This window comes from Lycium ferocissimum, chromosome 1 (assembly GCF_029784015.1).
Source record: "Lycium ferocissimum isolate CSIRO_LF1 chromosome 1, AGI_CSIRO_Lferr_CH_V1, whole genome shotgun sequence".
In the NCBI taxonomy this organism is placed as follows: Eukaryota; Viridiplantae; Streptophyta; class Magnoliopsida; order Solanales; family Solanaceae; genus Lycium; species Lycium ferocissimum.
The window spans coordinates 7,171,281-7,196,021 of NC_081342.1; the positions used below are offsets into that span (position 1 = coordinate 7,171,281).

General features: G+C 35.8%; 5 protein-coding genes and 1 non-coding gene across 7 annotated transcripts; 2 read left to right on the forward strand and 4 right to left on the reverse strand.

Moving 5' to 3' along the window:
* Nucleotides 1–366: 366 nt before the first annotated feature.
* LOC132040024 (uncharacterized) lies at nt 367–5,566 on the forward strand. Its single transcript, XM_059430664.1, has 7 exons — nt 367–759; nt 2,834–2,903; nt 3,134–3,189; nt 3,317–3,392; nt 3,545–3,581; nt 4,635–4,749; nt 5,114–5,566. Exons 1-7 carry the CDS (start codon nt 476–478, stop codon nt 5,352–5,354), a joined length of 879 nt encoding a protein of 292 aa, XP_059286647.1. The 5' UTR covers nt 367–475; the 3' UTR covers nt 5,355–5,566.
* A 102-nt stretch (nt 5,567–5,668) lies between these two features.
* Nucleotides 5,669–7,547, reverse strand: LOC132040116 (uncharacterized). 2 transcript variants are annotated; one of them, XM_059430760.1, is made up of 2 exons: nt 6,718–7,547; nt 5,669–5,943 (listed from the first exon to the last, which is right to left on the reverse strand). In XM_059430760.1, exons 1-2 carry the CDS (start codon nt 7,314–7,316, stop codon nt 5,754–5,756), a joined length of 789 nt encoding a protein of 262 aa, XP_059286743.1. In that variant the 5' UTR covers nt 7,317–7,547; the 3' UTR covers nt 5,669–5,753. The 2 variants fall into 2 exon arrangements, with proteins under 2 accessions (XP_059286743.1, XP_059286799.1); XM_059430816.1 differs by having other exon boundaries at nt 5,670–5,913; nt 6,718–7,542.
* A 1,398-nt stretch (nt 7,548–8,945) lies between these two features.
* Nucleotides 8,946–14,801, reverse strand: LOC132040255 (glutamyl-tRNA(Gln) amidotransferase subunit B, chloroplastic/mitochondrial). The gene is made up of 9 exons (XM_059430915.1): nt 14,582–14,801; nt 13,504–14,178; nt 12,424–12,632; nt 11,864–12,004; nt 11,560–11,763; nt 11,219–11,416; nt 10,677–10,745; nt 9,632–9,748; nt 8,946–9,543 (listed from the first exon to the last, which is right to left on the reverse strand). Exons 2-9 carry the CDS (start codon nt 14,123–14,125, stop codon nt 9,463–9,465), a joined length of 1,641 nt encoding a protein of 546 aa, XP_059286898.1. The 5' UTR covers nt 14,126–14,178; nt 14,582–14,801; the 3' UTR covers nt 8,946–9,462.
* Nucleotides 14,802–14,910: 109 nt separating this feature from the next.
* On the forward strand, nt 14,911–14,992 carry TRNAS-AGA (transfer RNA serine (anticodon AGA)). The gene has a single exon. It is a non-coding gene; the product is annotated as a tRNA-Ser (tRNA).
* Nucleotides 14,993–15,505: 513 nt separating this feature from the next.
* On the reverse strand, nt 15,506–18,835 carry LOC132040347 (DELLA protein 1-like). Its single transcript, XM_059431012.1, has 2 exons — nt 18,488–18,835; nt 15,506–18,456 (listed from the first exon to the last, which is right to left on the reverse strand). Exon 2 carries the CDS (start codon nt 17,075–17,077, stop codon nt 15,680–15,682), a length of 1,398 nt encoding a protein of 465 aa, XP_059286995.1. The 5' UTR covers nt 17,078–18,456; nt 18,488–18,835; the 3' UTR covers nt 15,506–15,679.
* A 77-nt stretch (nt 18,836–18,912) lies between these two features.
* Nucleotides 18,913–19,396, reverse strand: LOC132040438 (protein BOLA1, chloroplastic). The gene has a single exon (XM_059431111.1). The coding sequence runs from the start codon at nt 19,308–19,310 to the stop codon at nt 19,011–19,013; it is 300 nt and encodes a 99-aa protein (XP_059287094.1). The 5' UTR covers nt 19,311–19,396; the 3' UTR covers nt 18,913–19,010.
* Nucleotides 19,397–24,741: the final 5,345 nt, after the last annotated feature.

Genomic DNA, 24,741 nt, shown 5'->3' on the forward strand with positions numbered 1-24,741 from the left:
GAAACATACAAACAGACTCAGAAACATTAGGTGATATTGACAAATATGAATTGAAAAAAAAATTCACCAAGGCAAATATGTCAATGTCAAAAAAAATATCACGAAGGAAAAATACATTACTCCGTCCCTTCCGATTCAAAGGTACCTAAAAAAGTAAAAGTTTCATATTTATTTTCTTGTTAGACACTAATATTTAAAGAATGGGTTGGTTATATGAAAAAAGATACTCTATTTGGACCCCTTTTAAAAAAATTTATAGTTTAAAATAAGTATTAGATAAATATTTAGTTATAAATTATCTCATAAAATTAAATTATTTTTTAATATATGATAAATTATTTTTAAATATAGAAAAGACCAAAATACAAATGGAGAAACTTTTAATCTGCCCGGTTCTTCTCTTCTTCTCGACAATCTTTTTCCCCAAAACTTTCTTTATAAAAACAGCTAAAACTCACCATTGAAGGAACCCCAAATGGACCAAGTGGTAGAGGAAGTGGAAAACGTGAAGAAAGAGTTCCAAGAAACATACAAACAGATTCAAGAAACCATCAAATCCATTAACGAATATGGCAAATCAAGATTAGTTTCTGAAGAGAAAAGTTCACTTCCAAGATTGAATGGTGTTGCTCAAGATGGGATGAATTTGCTTCAATCACTTCAATTCCAGATTGATCTCTTAGCCCCACAACTCCCTTCAGATGATCAAGTTGAAAAGGCTCAATCTTTGGCCCAATCTTGGAAAACCCAAATTCAAAGGTACCTAAAAAAGTAAAAGTTTCATATTTATTTTCTTGTTAGACACTATGATACTGTATAGAAGAGTATGGGTTGGTTATATGAATCGTCTGTATTCCAATTGTAGAAGAGTAATGTGAGAAATTCAGAGATTTTAGTTTTTGGAAAGTTGATTAGGAAATGGCGATGAATTTTGTATGATTAAGTTGAAAAGTCTAAGTCTTTAGAGGTTAGATTATGGAAGAGAAGATGCAGGGTGTGGAATGCTGCTCCATTAACACTTATATTGATAGTATAGATGGAGATAACTATGAACTTTTGTGGGGAAGAACTTGATCTTGTACATCTGAGGAATAGCCTCCTGATAACAAAATGTGTATAGAGGATAACATAAGAGAAGGTCGGCTGTATGGTTTGTAGTACATAGGCTCTGAATTTACCAGTTCGTTTGTGTGACGTTATGGGGATTAATGTTACTAAAATGGATATGGTAGATCTAAAATCACATGGAGGAAAGTTATGTAGAAGCACCTATAATCAATATGGATTTAGCTAAGAACATAACACAATAGAAGCAAAGGATTCATATGTTCAGTACCAATTAGTTGGCTTTAAGGTTTAGCTGTTGTAAGTCTGGATATGAAAGAGCATGAGATTTAGAGAACGTCTAGTTTGGAGAACTTCTAAAAGATAAATTACTTGTTGATATTGGAATGAAATTGGTTCAGATAGAGTGAAATGGGTTATAGAGGATTTATATAACCAACCCCAACCAGTTTAGGATTTAGGCATAATTCTTGTTGTTGTTTTTTTATTTGACAAGGTAACAGACAGTATATTAATCATCAACACGCAGTGTTGGAAACCAAAATGAAGTGTTTACATCAGTGGATCCGAACCAAAAGTATATACTAGAGACAAACACACTAAGGCCTATATCATCTCATAAAGACCCTAGGATATCTATAACAGAAACTGGATCATCTATGTACTCTGATTTACACCAATAACAAAACATGAGAATACAATTCATCTTAATCAGTTGTAAAGAACTACTAGTATCATCGAAACATCTAGAGTTCCTTTCCTTCCAAATTGTCGACCAAATTGCTGCAGGGACAATCCTCCATCTATCTCTGTTTGTGCTGCTATTCCCCTCTGAATTCCAGCTTATCAGAGCATCAGAGGTGCTCCCTGGAATTGTCCACCTTATACCTCTAAAGCTTGTGAACAGATCCCATAACTGACTGGTCAACTTGCAATGTAAAAAACAGATGTCTCTGAATTCTGCCCACATAAATAACATCTTGAGCATAAATGAAATCCATTCTCCTTAACTTCTCCTGATTTAAAACTGAATCTTTCACCACCAACCAAGTGAAAATTTCCACTTTATATGGAACTTTTACTTTCCATATTAATTTCCATGGTAGTAGATTCAACTGTGATCCCACCTGATTCAGATCCTCGTAAGCAGAACTTACTGTAAAAAGACCTTTGCTGTGTATATTCCACCTGAGTGTGTCTTCCCCTTCTTGTACTCCGTTGTATTGATCTAAAGTGCCATAGAAATCTGCCAAAGTGTCTATTTCCCAGTCTTGCATCAGTCTTCTGAAAGTCAGATTCCATCCTTGTGTGGACCAAACTTCATTCAAGGTGGCACCCTGCTGTTGGTTCAAGTAAAAGATGTCAGGATATAGCTTTTTCAAGCTGCCAAGTCCCAACCAGTTCTTCCCAAAACATATCCTCCTACCATCCTTCACATTAAAACTTAGCTTTTGTGCAAAACCAGGCCACAGATTCCTAATTCTTGTTGTTGCCCGCTTAAACAAACTCCATTCCAGGAAATAAGGAATGAATAATATAGTATTTTCGAAAAGTTTTTGTGTTGATTTTCTATAGAATTCCTTGGGTTTAATCTACTGTTTAACATTTGGGGCTCTGTGTGAGTTTGTTCGCTGGATGTGTTATCTCTTTACTCTCTAACTGATCATTGGTGGGAGAATATGATACTATTTTCACTTTGCTTGTATGAAATTCGTTAACACTATATTTTTATCATCTTCCTTCATGATCTGTTAAATGTATGTTTCAGCTTGAGATTGAGTTTAAGAAATGCTAATTTACAAGCAAAGGCAAACATGAGGAAAGCTGCTCAAGAAGAGGTAGTTTGTCTATTTGTATAGCAGATATTATTTAGCATGTCAAAATTATTAACTTGCCAAACATCCTGCATTTTATCCTTTATTGTGGCCGATACTCACAAAAGATATCATGCTGACATCTGCCTCCATATGATGGCAAAATATGGAAATCTTTTACCTGCAATTTCTCCTCTTTTGGACCGATACTTGCAAAAGATGTCATACTAACATCTGCCTTCATATGATGTCAGAGGGAGCTTCTCTTGGGAGGTGGAGAAGAATCTACAGTTCGCAGACGAAATCTACAGTATGTGGTACCCTTTTAGTCGTTATGTTACTATGGTTACATCTTCTTTAAAAGTTTATATGTTTCATAATGTTTCTTTCTACTGAACTAAGGTTCTGTACATCTAAACTATTAATCTATTTACCAGGACAAAAGCTGGAATGACATCTGCAGCTGAAAGCATTACGGAGAGCCTGCGCCGCACTCGCCAACTTATGGTTCAGGTTATTGCCTTCTTTCTTCTATTTTCATTTGCTTGGTTTTAAAGGCCGCCCCCCCCCCCCTCCCTCTCTTTTTTTGGCTCATTTAATTATTTATGGGCTTTTTATGTTGCATAACACTGCTTACTCTCTTGTCGTTTATAATATGTTTACAGGAAGTTGAAAGAAGTGCAAGCACTCTAATGACAGTTGGTAAGTACCTTTCCATGTTTATGAATGACATTCACTCTTGGCATGATGTTCTTTAATATCAGTTTACTTATGTTGCTTCATTCAGATAGGTCCTTCTTCTCTTCTCTAGTTCTTTTGCTACTTATGTGACGTTGTTACTTCATAAAAAATAAAAAATAAATGATTGCATGAAATGGATGGTTAAGAAAAAGGTCATATTGAGATGAAATGTTCTTTTTTCTTCGCCTAATTATTCCCCTTTTCTCGTCTTCTCTTTAAGGGAATATAACATAGTTCTTCAAAGAAATGGTGTTATATCGGCAGAGGCATAAAAACTGCAGTTCTTTTTATCATACCAAAAAAAAAAAAAAAAAAAAAAAAAAAAAAATAGGGTCTTTTTCTGGACATAATGTTAGGAGTTGTGTTAAACATTCTATAGGATGAAATTTTTTGTAGTTGCAGTGAAAACAAGTTGAGTTTGACTTGCTTTTGAATAAATCTTACTTCTGTTACTTTTGATTTTTCTTATGAAGTAATGTGAAAAAGTAGAACATAAACCTCAATATCAGATATATGCCATTTTTGTTGGTTAATAATGAAAGCTCAACTTAGAGCTAGGCCTTGTTGTGTTACTTGGACTGATCACCACCCAGGTTATGTACTAGGTCAAGTGCACCTAAATAGGTTTACCTCACTGTAAAAATAGCCCTATAGGTAAACACCATCTGCAGTATAAAAGCGTAATGGGTGGAAGGAAACATATTTAACCAGTAGTTGACAAGAAAATACATTAAAGTTATTCATTACATGGCTTGATCGATCTACCTATCCAATGTGATATTTTGTACTACATGTATCGGTTTGGTTTCTTTGACGAGGCAATGATGTGTTCAGGAGATACACCTCTCATTAGATGACAACAAGATGGTTACTTTTACAACGTGGGCATATATTATCTTATTTTTTGTGATGGTGACTGCTTACCTGACTTTTGGATATTATTCTTCATATCCTAAATGCGAAGAGTATGTAAGTTGAGGCTAGATGACAATGTACATGGTCTGGATACTGCAGATGAATCAACAGGGGTATTAAAGAAAGCCGAGAGTGAATACAAGGGCCACCGCTCCTTGCTAACGCGAACCCGAAACCTTCTGTCCACAATGCAACGGCAGGACATTCTTGACAGGTATCACGTGACAATGACTTTGTAAAATAACATGGACCTTTTTTTTTTTTTTAAAATGACAAAAATCGTCCCTCACGTTTGGGAGCAACTTCAAAATAGTCCCTAAAGTATGCTCTTAACTGTTTTTAGTGGGCTTCAAATATTTAACAAACTCTGTCTGTTAGATTTAACGCACAAAAAACTGTTTAAACTTACTCCCGCATAAGGGACCATTTTTGTCATTTTCTCCCTTTTTTTGCAACTCTACTGTTGAGTTTATAGTGATATTGCAATTTTGCTGGATCTCACTTTTCCCTGGTGGTTAATTACGTTGTCTGAAAGTGTATCTAACCTTTACTGCAACACTAACACAATCTGTGAACAGGGTGATACTGGTGGTTGGATTTATTATTTTCTCCTTGGCCGTTCTTTACGTGGTTTCAAAGCGTATTGGGCTGCTCAAGTTGCAGCGTAAGCTCATTGAGGTTGTGAAGTCCGGTACAGCTGGACAGGTGGAGATATTACCTGGAGCTGCTAGACAAGGTGCAAATGTTGCTCAGGTTCAGATGAATCCTGTACCCGAGTTAAATGTACCCTTAGAACAAGCAATGCATGATGAACTTTGAATTCCCTTTAGCTTTGTACATTTTCTTTGTTGCATGCGATTTCATATATGAAGCTCCATATCTTGGTTACAGCCTTACATCTTATATTCTTTGCATTTACTCTGTACTCCATCGATTTTATATTTTCGATCTTGGTATTTTAGACACAGATAAACAGTATATGTCTAGTAACTTTCAGAGAATGCATATACAATATTGTTTGTGTTCTTGCACTTTGGCATAACATAAGCCTTCCCAATGATTGTAGCAGAATGAAATGACATCTATTCCTATTTTATCCACAAAATTGACAAACAGCAACTCTTTGTAGATGACCAAATAAAATAGAGGAGGAGATAGAGTGCAAGCCATTTAGAACCGGAAAAAGGAAAATGAAGAAACTATTTTATAAAGTTAGGATTATGCTAATAGCCAGAAATTTCTATGAGTTTTGGTGTTGAGAAGGTATCCTGCAGTTTGGCCCTTCCTCTGAACTGCAACACAGGTGCATTTGCTGTTCTCAATCAAATATTCTGCCATATCCAGCCCCAGCCCTCTTAGCGACACACTTCTTCTAGGCCTGCCCACACAAATCCAAGATGATTTACACCTATTCAACAAGAAAGAGAAGTGAAATAAGAAGGTTTTGGGGGTTGTCCAAATCGTAAAAGTTTCACGGGGTAGCCTATTCTGACACCGTCATGCCTTAAATTTTTGCACATATACCCCACTTCAGACATATGGTGTCTGAAGTTAATGCTTGAGAAAACCACCCTCTGAAGTTTTATGAGTAAATTTCATGCATTTCTGCCTGAAGTTCAGGCAAAAATAGTTGTACTTCACTCATTTTTTCTGGAACTATAGCTTTATATGACTAAAGTCCAGTCATTTTTGGCTGACTTCATCCACATGTGCATGAACTTCGGATAGAAATGACTGAAGTCGTGCAAAAATGATTGAACTTCGGGATATGAAATTTCAAACACTCTGAAGTTTGACTTTGTCAAGACTAATTTTAGAAACGAGTATATGTCTGAAGTTGTCCCGAAGTGGGTACACGTGAAAAAAAAAAAAAATTAAAAAGCGAGCACAAGTTAAACGACAGCGTCAAAATCAGGTATTCGTGCACTTCGCCTCGGGGTCCAACTGGTGTACTGTTCAAGCTCGATGAATGATAGGCCCGACCATCATCCTTCCCCACTTAATGGCTAGGTTCGAACTTGTGACGTGCCCAAACGTTACCCTTGTGCCCGTACTACTAGGCCAAACCCCCTGGGCCCAGCCATTACTTTATTACTTAATACTTCACTTGCCATATTTTAAATTTCTTGTAATTCTCATTTAAAATCAGATGATGTGAAAAGATTAAAGAATGCAAACTCACCGAAGTATTACGTTAGAAATGCTCCTTCTCTGACCTATAACAAGAATATCAATACCAAGAGATGCAGCTTTAGCAAGAATAATAGTGGCCTTTTCCTTGGCATTGCCATCCATTTCAACTGTCTCTGTACAAACTTTTATCTTAGATTGTGCAACTTCACATGCATGTTTCATTGTCCCGAGAAAATCAATGTATCCCTTTCCTGCGCACCCTTTGACACCGCGGCCTTCCGCTGCCAAATTGGAGGCCGCGGTCGAGGACGGTGGTGATGATGCAGAGGATGCCAATGACTTTTTAAAGAAAGCGCCCAACGGATTACTATTTACGCCTCCTCCATTGGATGAGGATAAGGTTAAAGAGGTTGTGGACGTGGACGAGGATGTAGCTGAGTTTGGCAATGGTTTCTTGATCAAGGCACCGAGGAGATTCCTCCATGCATTAGGGTTACGGACATGCAGAAGAATCAACGTGTCATTTTCCGCGACTGCATGGGAGAGAGCGTATTGAAGGGCGGCTGCTGATTCACGAGTAGGATCCGCTACCACCATTATTTTTCGTGTTGAGTTCTTCCCATCTGCCATAATATGGTCTCTGGCCATTAGTTATAACCACCACAATAGTTGAACCAGCCCCCAACCACCACCACAACCGCCCACCGCCACCCGTAACGTTGGTTTTCTACCTAATGATAAAACCAGCGCTTGTGGGAATGGTAGTGGAACGGTAAACAAGGAAGAAAACAAGAATATGAGGCTGCCATCTTTTTAGGCTTCTGGTATATATATGATATCTATGTGTATCTGTCAAAAGGGTAGTTTTTATCCTATAATAAATTGTGATCCCTAAACTTAATGCCCTTCTTGCTGTTTGCAAAAGCCATTAGAAAGACCAAATGAATGTCAACCTCTCAAGTTGAAAGGATAACAAAATTTCCACTCCCTATGTTCTACATATATACATACACATACACCTTGTTCTGTTTATTAAATAAATTGTAAATTAAATTTAATACGGAGTAGTTCATTTGAAGAATCAAAACTAAGGGGGAAACCAAATGAATATTATCATATGGTATTAACTTAAATTGATAGAAAAAAAAATTCACAATGTATTAGATTATTCCTACAAATGACTTCCATTTTGAAAAATTAGGCCTTCAGGAAAGCCTGGCTAGAACTACAACATGCATATTCTCGGGAAAATTTTGCAGAAATAGGTCACCATGAGGAATGATCTTGAACTTTTTGGCTCCACTAAACAAAATCTTATAATTGACTTCTATTGCTCATAGGGTCTAGCAGTATTGTGCGCATTAGTTAGTTTTGCCACAAGAGAGAATAAGGTGAAGGTGGATACACTCATCAAGAGCTTGGTTAAGTGTCCAAAACCATATTGGACATTTCAAGAAGTTATGTAGTGTAATGTTTTGCCTATTGGCATGAGTTTTAGTTGTATTGACTTATGAACAATTGAACAACACAAACAACTTTTACTTGTGAGGCTGAACTTGTTGCGAATTAAGCAAGTTCATTGTCTCCGACTAATTGAAATCCCAAACTCCTGGCTCATAAGCAAGCTAATTTATGCTATATCCAATAGGCAACAGAGGTCATTTTTTTAAAGACTTTTAAGCAGAACTAGAAGTTCAAGACCACCACTTACGAGGGTCATTCTTGCAAATCACTCAGTTCTTGGCTATTTGAAGACCTTCATTTGCATCATTTTATCTTACGTGTGTTTTTTCACAAGTAAATTGAGAGCTTACATGTGCTTTTTACAATTAAAGTGAGTTCTCAAGATTTTTCTTTTTTGCTCAAACATCTAGTATCCGAATGCCTGACTAATCAGGTTCTTGAAATTCGCCAAAATAGATCAGCGGAATCCAGTGGCAGGGTACTTTATTCCGATATCTGCCCCCGAGGGAGAGTTATAGTTCCCTATCTTTACGGATAAAATAAGGTCTCTTGCTTTGCCCACAAGCCCTACTAGCGTAGCAAGTCTCTACGTTCTTGACAGCCCATCTTTGTTTCAGTAGAGTCTTTCAGTGGCAGTTTCAGTCCTCTTCCCCATTACTTAGAAAAAGTGAAACACTCATCTAGGGGCAACAAACAATCAAGGGACTGAAAATTCATTATAATAGAACAAGACTTTCAAATAGTACCAGAGTAGAAACTGCAAAGCATTACGTTGGCTTCTCAATCTCATCATACATTTGAAGGGGAAAAATATCTCAGAAGTCAGAACCATAGCTTCATCAACAGAAATATGGAAATGACACTGAATCCATTGCAAAGTGCATGCATTAGTTACACTTGAAGGAAGAAAGTGACAGCTGCAATTGCACTAACAAGTAGCTTATTCCCCCGTGATATACATAAATCAGAAGCTTGAATTACACCAAAGGTTGTACTTATTCAGAACTCGTTCAAAAAGAATCTTGAAAGTAGTGACCTAGCCTAACTCTGCCAAATTTGTCTTCCTCGGTTCTGATGATATGCAAGTGATCTAGAAGCACGTTTCGGGTGTGTCCACTTGTTATTGGAGATATCAAGATTATGACCAATTAAAATATGCCGCTTGTTCATCAATAGCCAATCGCTCAAATCACATTGCAGATGGTAACATTCGTTACGCCATCCAAACGGAACTTACGCAATATGATAAGAGAGGGAAGCAAATGTCTAATGATGCATAAATGGACCAGGAAAAGAAAGAACTACATACATGATCAGATAACAGTCAACATCAGCTTTTGGCATTTAATTTTTCTAAGAGAATTTTGTTCAAAAGTTTTGGATTTGCTTTGCCTTTGGATTCTTTCATCACCTGTAATCAACACAAAGTGTGAAAAAGTATTAGTCAATAGCCAGCTTGATGTGAAACAACAAACTTCAAGAACTGAAGGAAAAAATACCTGGCCAGCAAAAAAACCTTGCAATTTAGTTTTACCACCACGATATTGTTCTAGCTGCTTTGGATTATCTGCAATCACCTTATCTACCATTTTCTCAATCTCCGCAGTGTCAACAATCTGTTTATCAAAAATGGAAAAAGTTCATTAGATTCCTTTAATAATGAATATGCTATACATTAGATTCCTTTAATAATGACTATGCTTCAGTTACTTAACTGGTTTCCAATACCAATCATGTAAATCGACAACAACAAAAACTTCTTTAGATAAAGAAAACATCAAAATCATTACCACAAGGACAGTAGTCTGAATTACACAGTTCAAATACGTCAAGATCTGTTTCCAGACAAGATAGCTCATGGAAGAAATCCCTATTCAAGGCAGTTCAATTAAAAAAACATATACACACAGCTAGACAAGCTTCAGAAGATAGTTTTGGGAAGTTCTAACCATGGATATTTTTTGGATAAGATGAGCAATGGGAAGTTTTAATGGTGAACTATATGCTAGTACTTAGTATTACAGTAGATTTTATATGCTCTTAGTTCTTAGAATCAGGTTAACGGAATGGTTGCAGTGCTAAGAGTCGCTGCCGATGAGTTCCAGCTGCCAGAATCTTCAATAAGAAAGAGTAGTCTGAGTAAACAGAAGTGAGAATTAATTGTGCTGAGGCTTTTATCAAGCTTAGACAATAATAGTTTAGCAGTCATTAGCTTTTTAAAGCTGATACTACAATAATACCCAAGTTTTCATCTACAAATTGTTATAATTAGGTTCTACTATGCAAATCATGAAACCTTGGAAATAACACTAAGCATAAACTTATCTAGTAAAAGGGTCTATGATTTTAACACAGTCATTGATGAAAAGTGAAAAGTTTATGGTTTGAAAGTTGTTTCGAGTAATTTCTGATTTGAGATTAAGAGAATCCAGTTCTACATATGATTTTAAAGCTCATCAACAGAACAGAAAAATCACTTGACTGTATAATGATTTATAACAAGAGGAAAATATTTAGTCCTTGCAATAATGCAAGCCGACTTGCCTGAACCAGATCCTTTTCTTTTATCAGTCCCTTGACTGTTCCACCCTTGGCGATTAACTCAAATAAAATCTGTAAAGTTCAATAACAAATGATCAATCAGAAACATATTAATCAAACAGAGTGGATCAAAGTAAAGCCAATGACGGAAGCAACCCATTAACGTATATTTACGCATTTCTAAAGAACGCTACTGATAACACAAGTGATATTCTTTCCCTCTCTTATATTAAATAGAAGCGTCGACACCAATAGAAACATCATATCAATTCCTGGCTTCCCTAAGGCAACATAGACTGCAATCAGTTGAAGGCCAATAATTCGCAGAAGAAATCAGGAAAGAAGAATGCTAAATTAAGAAGCCTAACAGGTAGTTAATTTGTGACTGGACAAAACCCCCAACCTCAAGTACACACCCAAAAATACTCTAAATGGTGAAGAAGATGAGCAAAACTAAAATTCTACTCAAAATTTTGCAGAAAAACATTAGATATGATTTCCAACCATAACAAATATTGATATATCAGTACCCAAAGTATAATTACCTCCTTCCCAATCTTTCCACTGATAGTCCCATCTTTAATGGAAGCTATGAGCTCCCCCAGTTCTTGAGGGGTAAGTTTAATCTCATTGATAGTCACTTTTTCATTTTTCATGTACGCAGCAATATCACCCATAATCCAATTGGCAGCAAGTTTTACATCAGCACCTCCTGTGAGTGTCGCATCAAAAAAATCTGCAACCTGAAACATTCAATTATCAGTGGGATTTTGGACATTTCTACTAAGAAATAATGGAAAAAGACATGATTTTGAAAAGTTAACAGTCCAAAATTTGAAAGAAAGGATGATGAAGGCATTTCATACTTCAGATGAGCATCACTTACAGTAATGTCATTGGCGAGAAATAGGACATCTTGCATGCTTAGGCCCATTTTCTCGTACCTCCGACGCTTACCTTCTGGAAGTTCAGGCAATGACTCACGGATACTGTCCACATACTCCTCGGTGAGAGTAACTCCAGGAAGATCAGGTTCAGGGAAATAACGATAGTCAGCAAGCCCTTCCTTTTTCCGCATGGTTACTGTTTTCTAGATGCATGAGAAAGTTATGCATATAAGTTTTCCATGGAAGGACTTGAGTAAATCAGTCTGACATATAGCAGTAGCGTAAAAAAGTAATGTTGCATACCTGAGCACCTTCCTCCCATAGACGAGTTTCCTGTACAATTTGATCAAGCTGGCCTTGGTTATGTAGTTGCACCTGTCTTGAAATTTCATAATCAATGGCCCTACTCATCGATGAGAAGGAGTTCAAGTTCTTAATTTCAACCTGAGGTAAGATGAAATATATCAGTTCATTATATAGAATGCTGACTTATGAATATACGAATGCTAAACTTGTCTCCAGTTTCAAGTTTCTCAAAAGAAGGCGGTTTCCACCAAATGAAGCTGAAATTATGTTCATCAGACTATAAAAGATTGGGTTCACAAAACTTGGCTTGCAAATATAGTCTCCTCCCAGACCTACCAGAGACCATGTTTCACGTTCAAATGACAAGTACAGTCCCTTACTAAGTTTAATGTTAAAGCAAGAATTTCATAAATGGCCAAACTGGACTTACACCTGTCGCTAAATTAAGTTGTCCATTGACCTGATTATACAGGAGCCATTCTTTGTGGCGCATAGATGAATTAGTATTTCCTATGCATAAGGGAAAGCAACAGAGATGGCAAGCACATCATGCAAACCTTTGTACCAAACTCTAACTGCCCAATAGGACGAACTGAAATATTGACGTCGCAGCGAAGTGATCCTTCTTGCATATTTCCGTTACCCACTCCAAGATACCTGACCAACCTTTGCAATTCTGCAGCATATTCTGCAGCTTCAATACCAGTTCTCATATCTGGTTCAGAAACAATTTCTAACAACGGAACTCCAGCCCTATTTAAGTCAACCTGCATCAGAGAGCAAAACAAATCAACACCTGCCTAAAATCCATAGCGAATCTTGAAACCATATGGAATACTTTATCGATAGAAGCAACAAGTATGTTAGATCAAATAATCCAACTCCATTCATGCACATATACAAATTAAAGTACCGAAAATTGATACTATTTTAGTTTGTAACCATCTCATCTAAAAGCTTAAGCTGTTGGAGAGAGCCCACTTTTATTTACTTAATTAGATTTTCAACACCCCCCCCCCCCCCTCCCCTCACGTGCGGGCCTGTTTCTTTTCCCATGGGACAAGCACGCGAAAATTCTTGTTGATAAATGTGTGGCGGTGATATTCGATTTCAGGACCTCTACCAGCTCTCAGGGACGGATTTATAGCCCAATTTACAGTGCATGTGAACTCATGAAGTCATGGTCTTTCTGCCAAACTAGATATTTATGTACATATTTCCTAGAATTGGTATAATATTATCTACTGGCACCCATGCTCCAAGAAGGCTAAATGGTGGACTTGGTTGTATGTTGAGTTATTTACCCAAAGAATTAGGGATCAATTCCCACTTAGTACTTTCTCTTTTTTTCCCTTTTTTAGTGATGCACTCATGTTATAGAAATCCTAGATCTGCCTCTGCCTGCTCCGGTAACCATCTGAAGTGGGTGACCATCTCATCTGAAATTTTAAGTTATTAGATAGAGCACACTTTATTTACTTAATTATATTTTCAACGATACAATCATTGGAACATAAACATTACAATGTGAGCATCTGGTGAATACAAGAATATGCTATCCAAAAGCAAGTGGCAGAAAATAGAAAAAAGATGGCGAGCACAAGAATGTTTAAATGTAAAGTAAGGATGAGTTCTTTCCTGCGAGTAACTCCCACCATCGGTATGAAGCAGCTTCCCAGCATCTTCTTCCATATGTACCCTGGTAATGCCAAACTTTCTATGGCCACCGCCATACTCGAGTGGAAGATCCACATCAAGAAAACCACCACTAGCAATTGGGATATCAAACTGTGATATTTGATACCCTTTCGGAAGGTCAGGATAAAAGTACTGCTTCCTATCAAATTTGGAATTCAAAGACAGTTTACAATTGAGTGCAAGGCCAACTCTTACTGCACACTCAATCACCTTTGAGTTCAAAACTGGCAATGCACCAGGCAAACCCATACAAACAGGGCAAACACTAGTATTTGGTGGAGAACCATAGTTGTAAGGGCAGCCACAAAAGGCCTTAGTACGAGTGGAAAGTTGAACATGTGTTTCTATACCTATAACTGCCTCAAAATCCTTCAGAAATTTATCAACTGCTTTAGGTTGGCTTTGTGTGGAAACTTTCAACTTGGTCTGTTCCTTTTCTTGGGTAGCAGTTTGTGCACTTCTCATACAACAATACAAAACACCATGTTTTCTTGCAAAATATGAAGATGGGTATAACATAGAAGGGTTAAGCTGTATCCCTCTAAGGAATGTCAATGCCATCTTACTAGAAATTGACTCACTCTAACTATCAGAACAAACACATAAAATTATACCTGCAAATCATCAAACACATTGTTCAGAAGCTTCAAAATAATACCAAATTTTTATCAAGCAAATGCCTTGAAGTATATAAAGATTGCAACTTTAAGCTGAAATTTGACTATCAGAACACACATACAAAACTAATAGCTGCAAATCATCAAACGCATTGTTCAGAAGCTTCAAATTAATACCAAAATTTTATCAAGAAAATGCCTTTAAGTATAAAAAGATTGCAACTTTAAGCTGAAATTTGACTATCAGAACAAACACACAAATTGTTTCCTACAAATCATCAAACACATTGTTCAGAAGCTTCAAAATAATACCAAATTTTTATCAAGAAAATGCCTTGAAGTGCATAAAGATTGCAACTTTAAGCTGAAACTGATAAAGAAAACTGATAATAGAGAATACCCAATATTTATCTTCGACCAAAAAGCTTCAGTGACTAATGGAAGTCACATAAACGACAATTTTGAAAAGGGTCCAAGATTTTACTACGAAAAGCTTAGAGAAATTAAGGAAAATTGTTGCAAGAATTGGTTTTTTTGAACTGTAGAAGTAAACAAGAAATTTAAGCCAAAGTGGCAGCTTCTATAAGTTGAACCTGAGCATGGCCAAAATTGAAAGACTGAAGAAGTAGAAAAGAATTGGTGAAGATAAAGGGAAATCCAAAATCAATTTTTCATTCATTTTCGAGCACTAAATTATATAAAAACATTTGTGGACAATCACAACATCAAGTGGTCGTGCCGGAGTGGTTATCGGGCATGACTAGAAATCATGTGGGCTCTGCCCGCGCAGGTTCGAATCCTGCCGACCACGTCTTCATTTTTTTTTTCAATCTTTAGCTATTTTTATTACTCTTTTTGCTATATTTTTTATTTATATTTACTGGTTAGAAAAGGTTTTACCTGCACCATATACGTTTTGACAAGGCAGATATTCATTTTTGAGTTCGTTCGGGTTTTGATAAGAAGAATAGTACTTATGTCTCGTCCATCACGCTATAATGTAACACGTTTTTACACTATCAATGTAACGTAACTTGTTTTAGTACTTATCTAGCACATAACATGCCCGATTTTCTATGTTACTTATTAAATAGTTACTTGTAATTACACTTAGCTAGCCTAATAGTTTAAAAGTTCTTTTACACCCTCATAGATGTTAAACTCAGGCATGAAAGAACATAAAATTGTTGATTTCTCATTTCTCATTTCATACTACAAGAGTATCGAATCATAATAGAGCAAGATAAATTACTAAATTAAGAGGCTTAAAAAGTGTGGCCTAATGCGCTCTTAGTCCTGATAAAAGAGAGATGACTATAGTCAGTTGCCGAACCATAATTTTCACTAAAGGGATTCAAACTATAGGTAAGTAAATACACAAAAAATCAAGGAGATTCAACATTTACTATGCTTCACTCTATCAGAATGTTAAAACAAGAAACTTAAGCTAAAGGAAGATAACAAAATTCAGGTTTGTGACCCCCTTTTCTCTTCGGTATCATTGGAACTTCCAAGCGGAAGCAGAGGTAAATGGGGTTCCTTTCCAACTGATAACTAGCCATTTCCCATCCAGCTCGAAGGTGCATAATCCGCGGAACTTGGATCGCTCAAACAGTAAACTTGCTTGGCACAAGGATGAGTGGCTCAGTTCTGTTTCCACCATATGGAACCTGGCAAACAATTCCCTCCACACTTCAAGATTCCCAAAGCGGGGAACAGTCTCTATTCCATGATATGTGACCATATTTCTGATGGTTTTTTGTATGTAAAATTCTGCACATATTGGTATGCCCTTGTGGTGAACCTCAAAAGTATCAGCAATAGCACTAAAATAAGCTAAAGACTTGTCGAACGAATCTATAAAATCTGGTACATTTGTGTTTGCTACTGCCTCAATGACCACCATTATGCAAGGGTTAAGGTTTTTTATAACCTTCATCAAAGATTCAAGTTCATTACGCCAAGCCAACATAGTCCAAAGGATTGAATCTGAGTAAAATGCGATGACTTCATCAGCCTCTACCTCAAAGGAATCCGTCTTAAGATTCTTCAGGTCTGAAACAACTGATTTGAAGCGAAAAGATACGTTTATTAATGTCTCAGCAGCAAAAGCTGACAATCTCCTCCCTACATCTTCCATCATCTTTTTAGACCTTCCAACAGCACTTATTTTGAGATGCTCGAGTGGGCATTCATCTCGATCAGCAACAACTTGCATAAACGTTGTCCATTGTGACCCGCTTTTTATACTAAGATCAATCAAATGAACCTTTTTTGCTGTTATTGTACTATCTAAGATGGCTTCTATTCCAGTGAATTGAGTCGCTTGGCGGTACGCATACAATGGCCCCTTTGCAAATTCAGCAGCTTCTAAATCCATGATAAACTCTTCCACATCATTAGAATATACTTCAACATCTTCTTCTCCAGTAAAGGGTATTTTCCCCATCTCCCTATCAATCCTGTGTTGAAGAGCATCAGCGAAATAATACACAATTTTCTGGACCGGAGTACCAGTAGCAGAAGCAGACTGGTTACACAAGCTTAGCAGCTTTCTAGCACGATCAAATGATCGAGTAGCAACCAGTTGAGCAGAAGCTTGAAGTAGTTCAGCTAGGTCCAAATCCTGCACTAGTTCAGGAGACAGACCAGAATTAGCAGGAAGGGGATTAAAAATGATGGAATAAGCATCAAATTTCTGCGAAATATGACTGAGTAATCTTTGTTTTGCTATTTTCATGATGGTGGGAGCCGAGAGCACCAGAGATCCAGAAGCACCATATGGCAATTGAAAACTTGACTTATTTGGCTCTTGTCTAAGAGATTCTTGTTTTCCTTCAGCATCATCACTGCATTGGTTGGCTTTCTTCCTGTTTCTGGCATGACTAGAAGACATGATTCACAATTCTTGTTCAAATAATATCTGGACTCACATTTACTTCTTACTTAAAGTATCGGCGCTGACAAATCGCTCAAGAAGAATGTGTCAGAAATATGCAGAAATTTAAAAAAATTATCAGCATAGTCACTTCACAATGTCTTATTAGACTCTAAATTTGTCTTTTTGGGATTCTTTCTTGTTGTAACCTTGAATGAACCAACAGAAATGACAAAGAAGAAAAAGTCAATATAAAGAGACAAACTTATAAAAAGCTAAACCTCCATCTGAATATGACATTCCTTATAGCAAGCCTGGCGGAAGAACAAATTACAGGCTACTCTATTCCAAACAGATGAAGTCCAGGTTGCCAACAGAAGTAAACTATTATAAGAACAAATTAAGAGGTTAAAGAAATGATGAAAAATAATCAATCAGGACTCAAAACTAGTAAAAAGAAGAATTAAACTAGAAATATGGAAACAAACAGGGTTTAAGTTACATGTATTGACAGAGGAAAAATGTTTACACAGTCACTTCACTTATAAGGTAAATCTCTACGATAAAGATTAATTGGTAACCTTGTAAAAAGAGGTAAATAATTTACTATCAGTCTATCACAGATTAAATTACACCGATAGTGATTAGAAAGAACTTACCATAATGAAATCAATCGGCAGCAGATGCTCAAGACAAGAAATAAGGAACTGCAAGGACGGCTTAAATCCAAATGATTAGACTATTTTTTAATTAAATAGCCATTTTTTTTGGCAGAATAACACAGATGTCTTAAAGCATCCTGCGGTCTAATATCAAAACAGATGACGCGAAACAAGTTCCTAATAGCCATTAGCCAATACCTTTTCAATCACTGCAAACTAAAAAATCCGGTTACGAATAAACAACAAGACTTCTCTACTTGACTGCAAAATCAAGAGAGCCAGACCAATTCACAGGAGAAATCACACAAGACTTCTGTCGGACAGGTTATAGATAAGAACAAATAGATGGAAGAACTGTGATTCACCCATATCTCCTAAATTAAAAAAATTCGAGCCAAAAGCTTTTTAACCTTGTTTTCAAAACAAACGGATAAGTAAATCACCACACTACACTATTGCTTAAACAACAAACAACATACCCAATGTAATCCCACAAGTGAGGTCTGGGGAGTGCAGAATGTACACAGACCTTACCCCTGCCTCGTAGAGATAGAGTGGTTGTTTCGGATAGACAAGTAAAGCATTTCAAAGCAGTTTGAATAAGGGAATACAGATGAAAGTAGTAAAAACGACGAAATAATGCAATATGGAAAGCAGTACATAGCATAAAACAACAAGCACAAGAAGCACCGGTGGTAACAGAAATAGAAGAATAAGAATCTAACGAGAACAGTGCTAATACTACTCGTAAGAAAGTAGGTACCACACTTCATTGCTTATTCAGATAAAATGCTTTTGAGAAATCACACAGGACTTTTATCGAACACATTATGTAAGTAAATCAACACACTTCAAGCTTGTTATCTGGATGTAATGCTTTTGAGTTTTGACATAATACAGGCATCTGACATTATAACTTCCATCGTACAAATGGTACTTAGCTCATCAAAACTCCGGAAAATTCTACTCAAATGAAACAGTTACAATCAAAGCAAGCAGTTACAGGCCAGCTTCTTTGGGTGTCTTACCTATCGTTTCATAATATATGTATTAATTGTATTATGTTATTTGTATTATTTTGATGAATACAATGGTTGGACTTTTCCTCGTTACATAAAATGGGATTTTCCTCGTTAGAAAACATTATTTTGACACAAAAATTAAGTAACAATCAAAACAACCATCCAAAAAAGCTGTAAAAGATCCTCCTGTTATTACATCAATCGTACAAATGGTACTTAAATCAACAAAAGTAAGGAACATTCTACAGTTACAACGAAATCAATCAGTCACATTCCAGCTTCTTTGGGTGTCTTAGCGACAATAGAAAGAGCATGTAACCCAGATTGGAGTTCATCAGACAAAAGATCATACACCATACGGTGTCGTTTTACAAGATTCTGCCCATCAAATTTGCCTGAAACAATCTTGACATTGAAATGGGTTTCATTTGCACCGGTTTCCCTGACAGCGGCATGACCAGCGTGTTGGTGAGACACGTCTTCGACTTCAATTAAGGTTGCTTCAAGTGCTGATTGTAACCTCGTCTTCATCCTAGTTGCTCTTGATAGCACACCTCGTGAAGCCATGGCGATAACCCTACTTTCCTCTCTCTTCTCGACTATATATATGCCAGCGATTTGCCGAGAAAACCATCAAAATGGTCCTTAATGTATGGGGTTAGGACGATTTTGGTCCTTCGTATATAACACGTAATCGAAATAGTCTTTAATATATGGAGAAAATGATTACTTTTGTCCTTCGTATATATCGAAATAGCCCTTAATCTATGAAAAACGTGATCGTTTTAGTTAAAATCTTAATACTAAATCATTAAGATTGTTTGTTTTTTGAACATATATATATACATATATATATATATATATATATATATATATATATATATATATATATATATATATATATTATATTAATTTTTTATAATAATTTTTTCAAAAAAATTATATAGTGGTTGGTGGCGGTAACAACTAGCAATGGTGGTTGAGGGTGTTGATTAGGAATGATATTAGCTAATAGTTGTGTTTGTGGGAGTTAGTGTCGATGCTGGCTGACAATAGTAATTGCTGCTAGTGACTAATATTATGGTGGATTATAGTGATTGATAACGGTGGTGGTGGTGCTTTATGATGGGGGCTAGTGATATACAGTAATGACTAATGGTTATGATTGGTGGCTGTTGTGGTTAGAGGTGTCAAAATGGGTTAGTCCAGCCCGGCCCTAAAGGGATAGAGAGTTAAATGGGATAGGACGCGCTAGTCCTTTTTACAGAAGGGTATCTAAAGTAGCAGCCCTACACGGGCCACGGGTTAGGATGGTCCAACCTTTAAGGTTTTTGTTCTTCCGAAATCATTTTTTTGTGCGGAGTGTCCTTCAAATGCATTGTTTTAATTTTTGTCCCTTAAATCTTGGTCTTTAATTTTTGCCCTTCGCCTAAAATTCCTAGGTTCGGGGTTCGAACTTCCGCTCAGTCAAAAATTTTTTAAAAAAAATTGCAAGATAAAACTTGGATTTGCAAGGTAGAGTTTTGGCATACCTGACTCAAAACTCTACCTGATCAGGCAGAATTTGACTCAAACTTTATCTGATCAGGTAGAGTTTGATTGCAAACACTACCTTAAGGTAGAGTTTCAAACTCTGTTTGAAGGTAGTAAAATTCTGCCTAAGGCACGGTTTTACATGCAAATCTCTACCTGAAGGTAGAGTTTTGTAGCCAGATCTCTGCCTTGTGAATCCAAACGCTACCTTACGATTTTTTTAAATTTTTGACTGAGCAGGGGTTCAAACCCAAAACCAAGAGGTAGAGAAGGCCAAAAATTAAAGACCACCAGTTTAATGGGCAAAAATTAAAGAATACCCCAAAATAAAGGCATTCCTGCGAATCGCCTTCCGAAATAGCATTTTCTAAGTGATTTTTTGGACAATCTAAATACGACAATTTTGCAATCTGAAATAGAATTTTCTACTTTATCATTCTTGCACGAACTCACATTACATAAACAAAATAAATGCAAAAGAACAAATATAAATTACTATCTTTGTTCACTAATCCAAGTCATGTCAAAAAAAAAAAACATAATATATTTTCTAAGACTAAAACATATAACTCTAGTTTCTAATTTACTGCTTAGTAGGTACTTTCTTTCTTTTTTCATTAATTTCTATTTTTTTGTTTAATTTACTCATAACTTTTAAAATTAACTAATTTATTATTTTTCATTTTTCTACGCGGATTGCCCTTCTTTTGGGATGTTCTTTAATTTGTGCCCCTCAAATTGTTGGTCTTTAATTTTTATCCTTCGGTTAAAAGGTGGCCGAAAATACCTTGAGGTTGGGCCCGAAATCCCCCCCCCCCCCCGTAAAAAAAAAATGTTTTAAAGCATAACTAAAAGTTTACCTTATAAGCCAAAGTCTGTCGTCTCTGACTTTTAGTTATGCATTAAGGCAAAGTCTGCTGCATAAAGCAGACTTTTGCAAAGTCTTACCTTGCGATTTTTATTTTATTTTTATGACTAAGCCGGGATTCGAACCCAGAACCTCGGGACGAAAGACAAAAATTAAATACCACCCCCAACGAAGAGCAATTGTATAAATTGCCCATTATTTTTTCCCGGCCTCAAGGGCGAGCCTCAACCCAACCCTCAAGGCTGGCGGGCAAGAGAGGCTGGACTATTAAGTCTCACTTCTAAATGGGCTAAGAAAAGCTTAACCCAACCCTACTTAAATAAAGGGTTGGGTTGGCCTCGCGGGTCAAGCCCATTTTGACAGCTCTAGTTGTGGTAATGGTCATTGGTGGTGATGATTGTAAATAGTGGCCAGTAATGGTTGTTGTGAGTAGTGGGTGGTGAGAGCAATAGTTGATAATGGTGGGTAATGGCGGCAGTGGTAAATGAATGAAATTGGGGAATTGTCATTTTTGCATAAAATTTTGAATAAACATCATTAGAAGTTTATAACATATCTTAATCATTCAGATGTATTCAGACCCATTAAGTGATTGAAACATCAAAAAATAAACACATATATGATTAAGATCTCAGTGATAAAGATTCAAACCTATAAAATAAAACAGATATGATAAATGAGATCTGAATGATTAATGTTAAATCCTTCATTAAATAAAAATAAATGAGGCCTGAGTGCCTCTAGATTAAGGTTGGATTTTCAAGTATTTTTTAGTTTTGTTGGCCTAGACTATTCCTACTACTGCCTAGACTATCTCTGAGTAGAATTCCCTTCGATGCTTATGTGACATAGCGTGTGTTTCACTCTCTCGTGGAGGACATGAACAATGGTGGAATGTGTTGAAAGGTAGTGAAGAAACAATTAATGTAGAATATCACGCATGCAACTTGTTACTTCCGCTTACATTAAAAATGACATTTCCTCACTTCTACAACTTTGTTTTCAAATTGACCAATCAAAAATGAAAATGTTGACATACATTTTTTGAAAATATTTTATTCCATATCAAACACACTCTCAATCTTTTTAACGAACCTTTAACCTTAGAATAATTTAAATCAGAACAAAAAATTAAGAGATAAATTTGGACGTTCATTTTTTAAGAGCTTGGAGACAATTAAGCCATCAATTTTACATTAAGGGATCATTTGGTACGCCGACTAAATTGTGCCGGAATTATAATCTTAGGATTACAGTGTGAGACCAATTTATTCTATCTGAAAGGTGTGATAAAATAATTCCAAGTTTGATAGAATAAGGTGCGATATATCATGTTTAAGTTTGAGATTAATTTTATAATTTGTTTTTGATAGAAAATATAAATTTGATTAATTTATATATTTTACCAAATAGAATATAAAATGAAATCCAAATTTAATTATGAGATATTCAGTTTACCACCGCGTACCAAATCACGCAAGGTCAAGTAAGTACACAACATTTGCTAATTGTTAAATAACAAAATTGAACAATTTCGGCTAGTACGGGGATATATTTTCAGAGTCCAGAATCAAAATACCCCAAAAAAAGTGGGGTTGAACCAAAATACCAAAAAAAAAAAACTGTGACAAAAGTACCTTTAACGCAGTAAAATACTGCGCTATAGGATCCACTTTAAAAAAAAAAAAAATCTATAACGCAGTAAAATACTGCGTTATAGAACCAATTAAAAAAAAAAAATTGGTCAACTTTTTTTTTTTTTTGCAACACTTAGTATTTTTTTCCATACTTTGACCAACGATTAGTCGTGTGTCATGACTCCAAAACGTCAATATTTTATATAGAACCTGATATTTTTTTCTGTAGGCTCAATACATGTAGGCTCAATACATCAAAGATACGTAAACGTTTGGATCATCATTTTAGGGGTTGAAAAGGTGCCCGAAGTAAGTTTTGTTTGTAAATAGGTTTAAGTGTTCAATTTTATAACGTTATTTTAGTCAACTTTATATGTCGAGAAAATTAGTCAGCTTTATTTTCGAAAATTGAAACCACAATAGTGAAATTGACATTCACAGCTACATTGCCCCAAGATTTTTACGTTGAAATCTATTGTATGTCATCATATTATAAGTAAAGAAAACTAAAAACTTCACGGCAATTTGGGGGAAAATTGAAATTGAATAGGATAACAGGTGTTTTTTTAAAAATCGGCTCGGGCAAACCGCCTTGCGGCCATTTGTCCGCATAGATCTCGAAAAAAGACGCTTAATAAAATAAAAATCGCTTAAAACGGACATCCGAGCGCAAAGTTATGACCATCTAAAGTTTGACCACTTTACAACTAGCTTTTCTCCCTGTATTTTTTAAATACGTTTTTATCTAATTGAATTAGATTTATATTCAAAATAAAGTTATGTCTTGATTAAAAAATAACACGCTTAAATCAAAACCTTAAAAAAAAAAATTAAACCTAAAGTTTCCAAACAAAACTTACTTCGGATACCTTTTCAACCCCCAAAATGACGATCCGAATATTTACGTATCCTTGATGTATTGAGCGTACATTATAGTACGCAGAAAAAAAAAATCAGATTCTATATAAAATATTGACGTTTTGGAGACTTGACACATGACTAATCGTTGGTCAATGTGTGGAAAAAAACACTAAGTGTTGCAAAAATAAGATGTTGCGATCTTTTTATGGAAAAAAATTCTAAGTTTTCCTTAAGTGTGTTATTTTTTAATGCGTAACTTTATTTCGAATATGTTGGAAAAAAAAATCCCGTAAATCGAACGTCCGAGCGCAAAAAATCACGTATATTCGAAATAAAGTTACGCTTTAAAAAACAATACACTTAAATCTAAACCCTAAAAATAAAAAAACTTTAAGCTAATGACAACAAGTGTTCAAACAAAAATGGACGTCTATGTATATAGAACGCTTAAACCTAAAGTTTTCAAACGAAATTTACTTCAGGCACCTTTTCAACCCCTAAAATGACGATCCGAACGTTTACGTATCCTTAATGTATTGAGCCTAAATTATTGTACGCAGAAAAAAAATCAGGTCCTATATAAAATATTGACATTTCGGAGTCTTGACACACGATTAATCGTTGATCAAAGTATGAAAAAATACTAAGTGTTGCAAAAAAAAAGGTTGACCAAATTTTTTTTTTATTGGTTCTATAACGCAGTATTTTACTGTGTTATAGATTTTTTTAATCGCGATTCGTAGTATTTTATCGTTAAAGACTTAATGTTAAATTTCGATTTCACCTGGTATGTTGTTGTTGTTGTTATTGTTGTAAAGGACTTAACACCGCCGTTATGGTTAAGTCCTTTATCGTAATAAAATACTGTGTTAAATGTACTTTTGTCACATTTTTTTTTTTTTAGAGTATTTTGGTTCAACCTCACTTTTTTAGGGCGTATTTTGGTTCTGGACTCATATTTTCATAGGAGAATATGATAACTCCCTTCTATGAATTCCAAAAGATTATTTTCTCTAATTTTCTTTCACAAAGCTTAAGATCCCAAATCAGTAATTTCCAATTTATACAAACTTTCCTTCAGAAAAAACACCACTATTGA

Coding starts and splice junctions, on each gene's coding strand:
- LOC132040116 (XM_059430760.1), bottom strand. CDS start 7,316: ATGGCCAGAGACCATATTATGGCAGATGGGAAGAACTCAACACGAAAA. Junction 5,944..6,717: donor ATTTCTAACGTAATACTTCG/GTGAGTTTGCAT, acceptor CTTGTTGAATAG/GTGTAAATCATCTTGGATTT.
- LOC132040347 (XM_059431012.1), bottom strand. CDS start 17,077: ATGTCTTCTAGTCATGCCAGAAACAGGAAGAAAGCCAACCAATGCAGT.
- LOC132040438 (XM_059431111.1), bottom strand. CDS start 19,310: ATGGCTTCACGAGGTGTGCTATCAAGAGCAACTAGGATGAAGACGAGG.
- LOC132040255 (XM_059430915.1), bottom strand. CDS start 14,125: ATGGCATTGACATTCCTTAGAGGGATACAGCTTAACCCTTCTATGTTA. Junction 11,417..11,559: donor TTCTCGCCAATGACATTACT/GTAAGTGATGCT, acceptor TGAATGTTTCAG/GTTGCAGATTTTTTTGATGC. Junction 9,749..10,676: donor AAGAAAAGGATCTGGTTCAG/GCAAGTCGGCTT, acceptor TTTGATAAACAG/ATTGTTGACACTGCGGAGAT.
- LOC132040024 (XM_059430664.1), top strand. CDS start 476: ATGGACCAAGTGGTAGAGGAAGTGGAAAACGTGAAGAAAGAGTTCCAA. Junction 2,904..3,133: donor GGAAAGCTGCTCAAGAAGAG/GTAGTTTGTCTA, acceptor ATATGATGTCAG/AGGGAGCTTCTCTTGGGAGG. Junction 3,582..4,634: donor AAGCACTCTAATGACAGTTG/GTAAGTACCTTT, acceptor TGGATACTGCAG/ATGAATCAACAGGGGTATTA.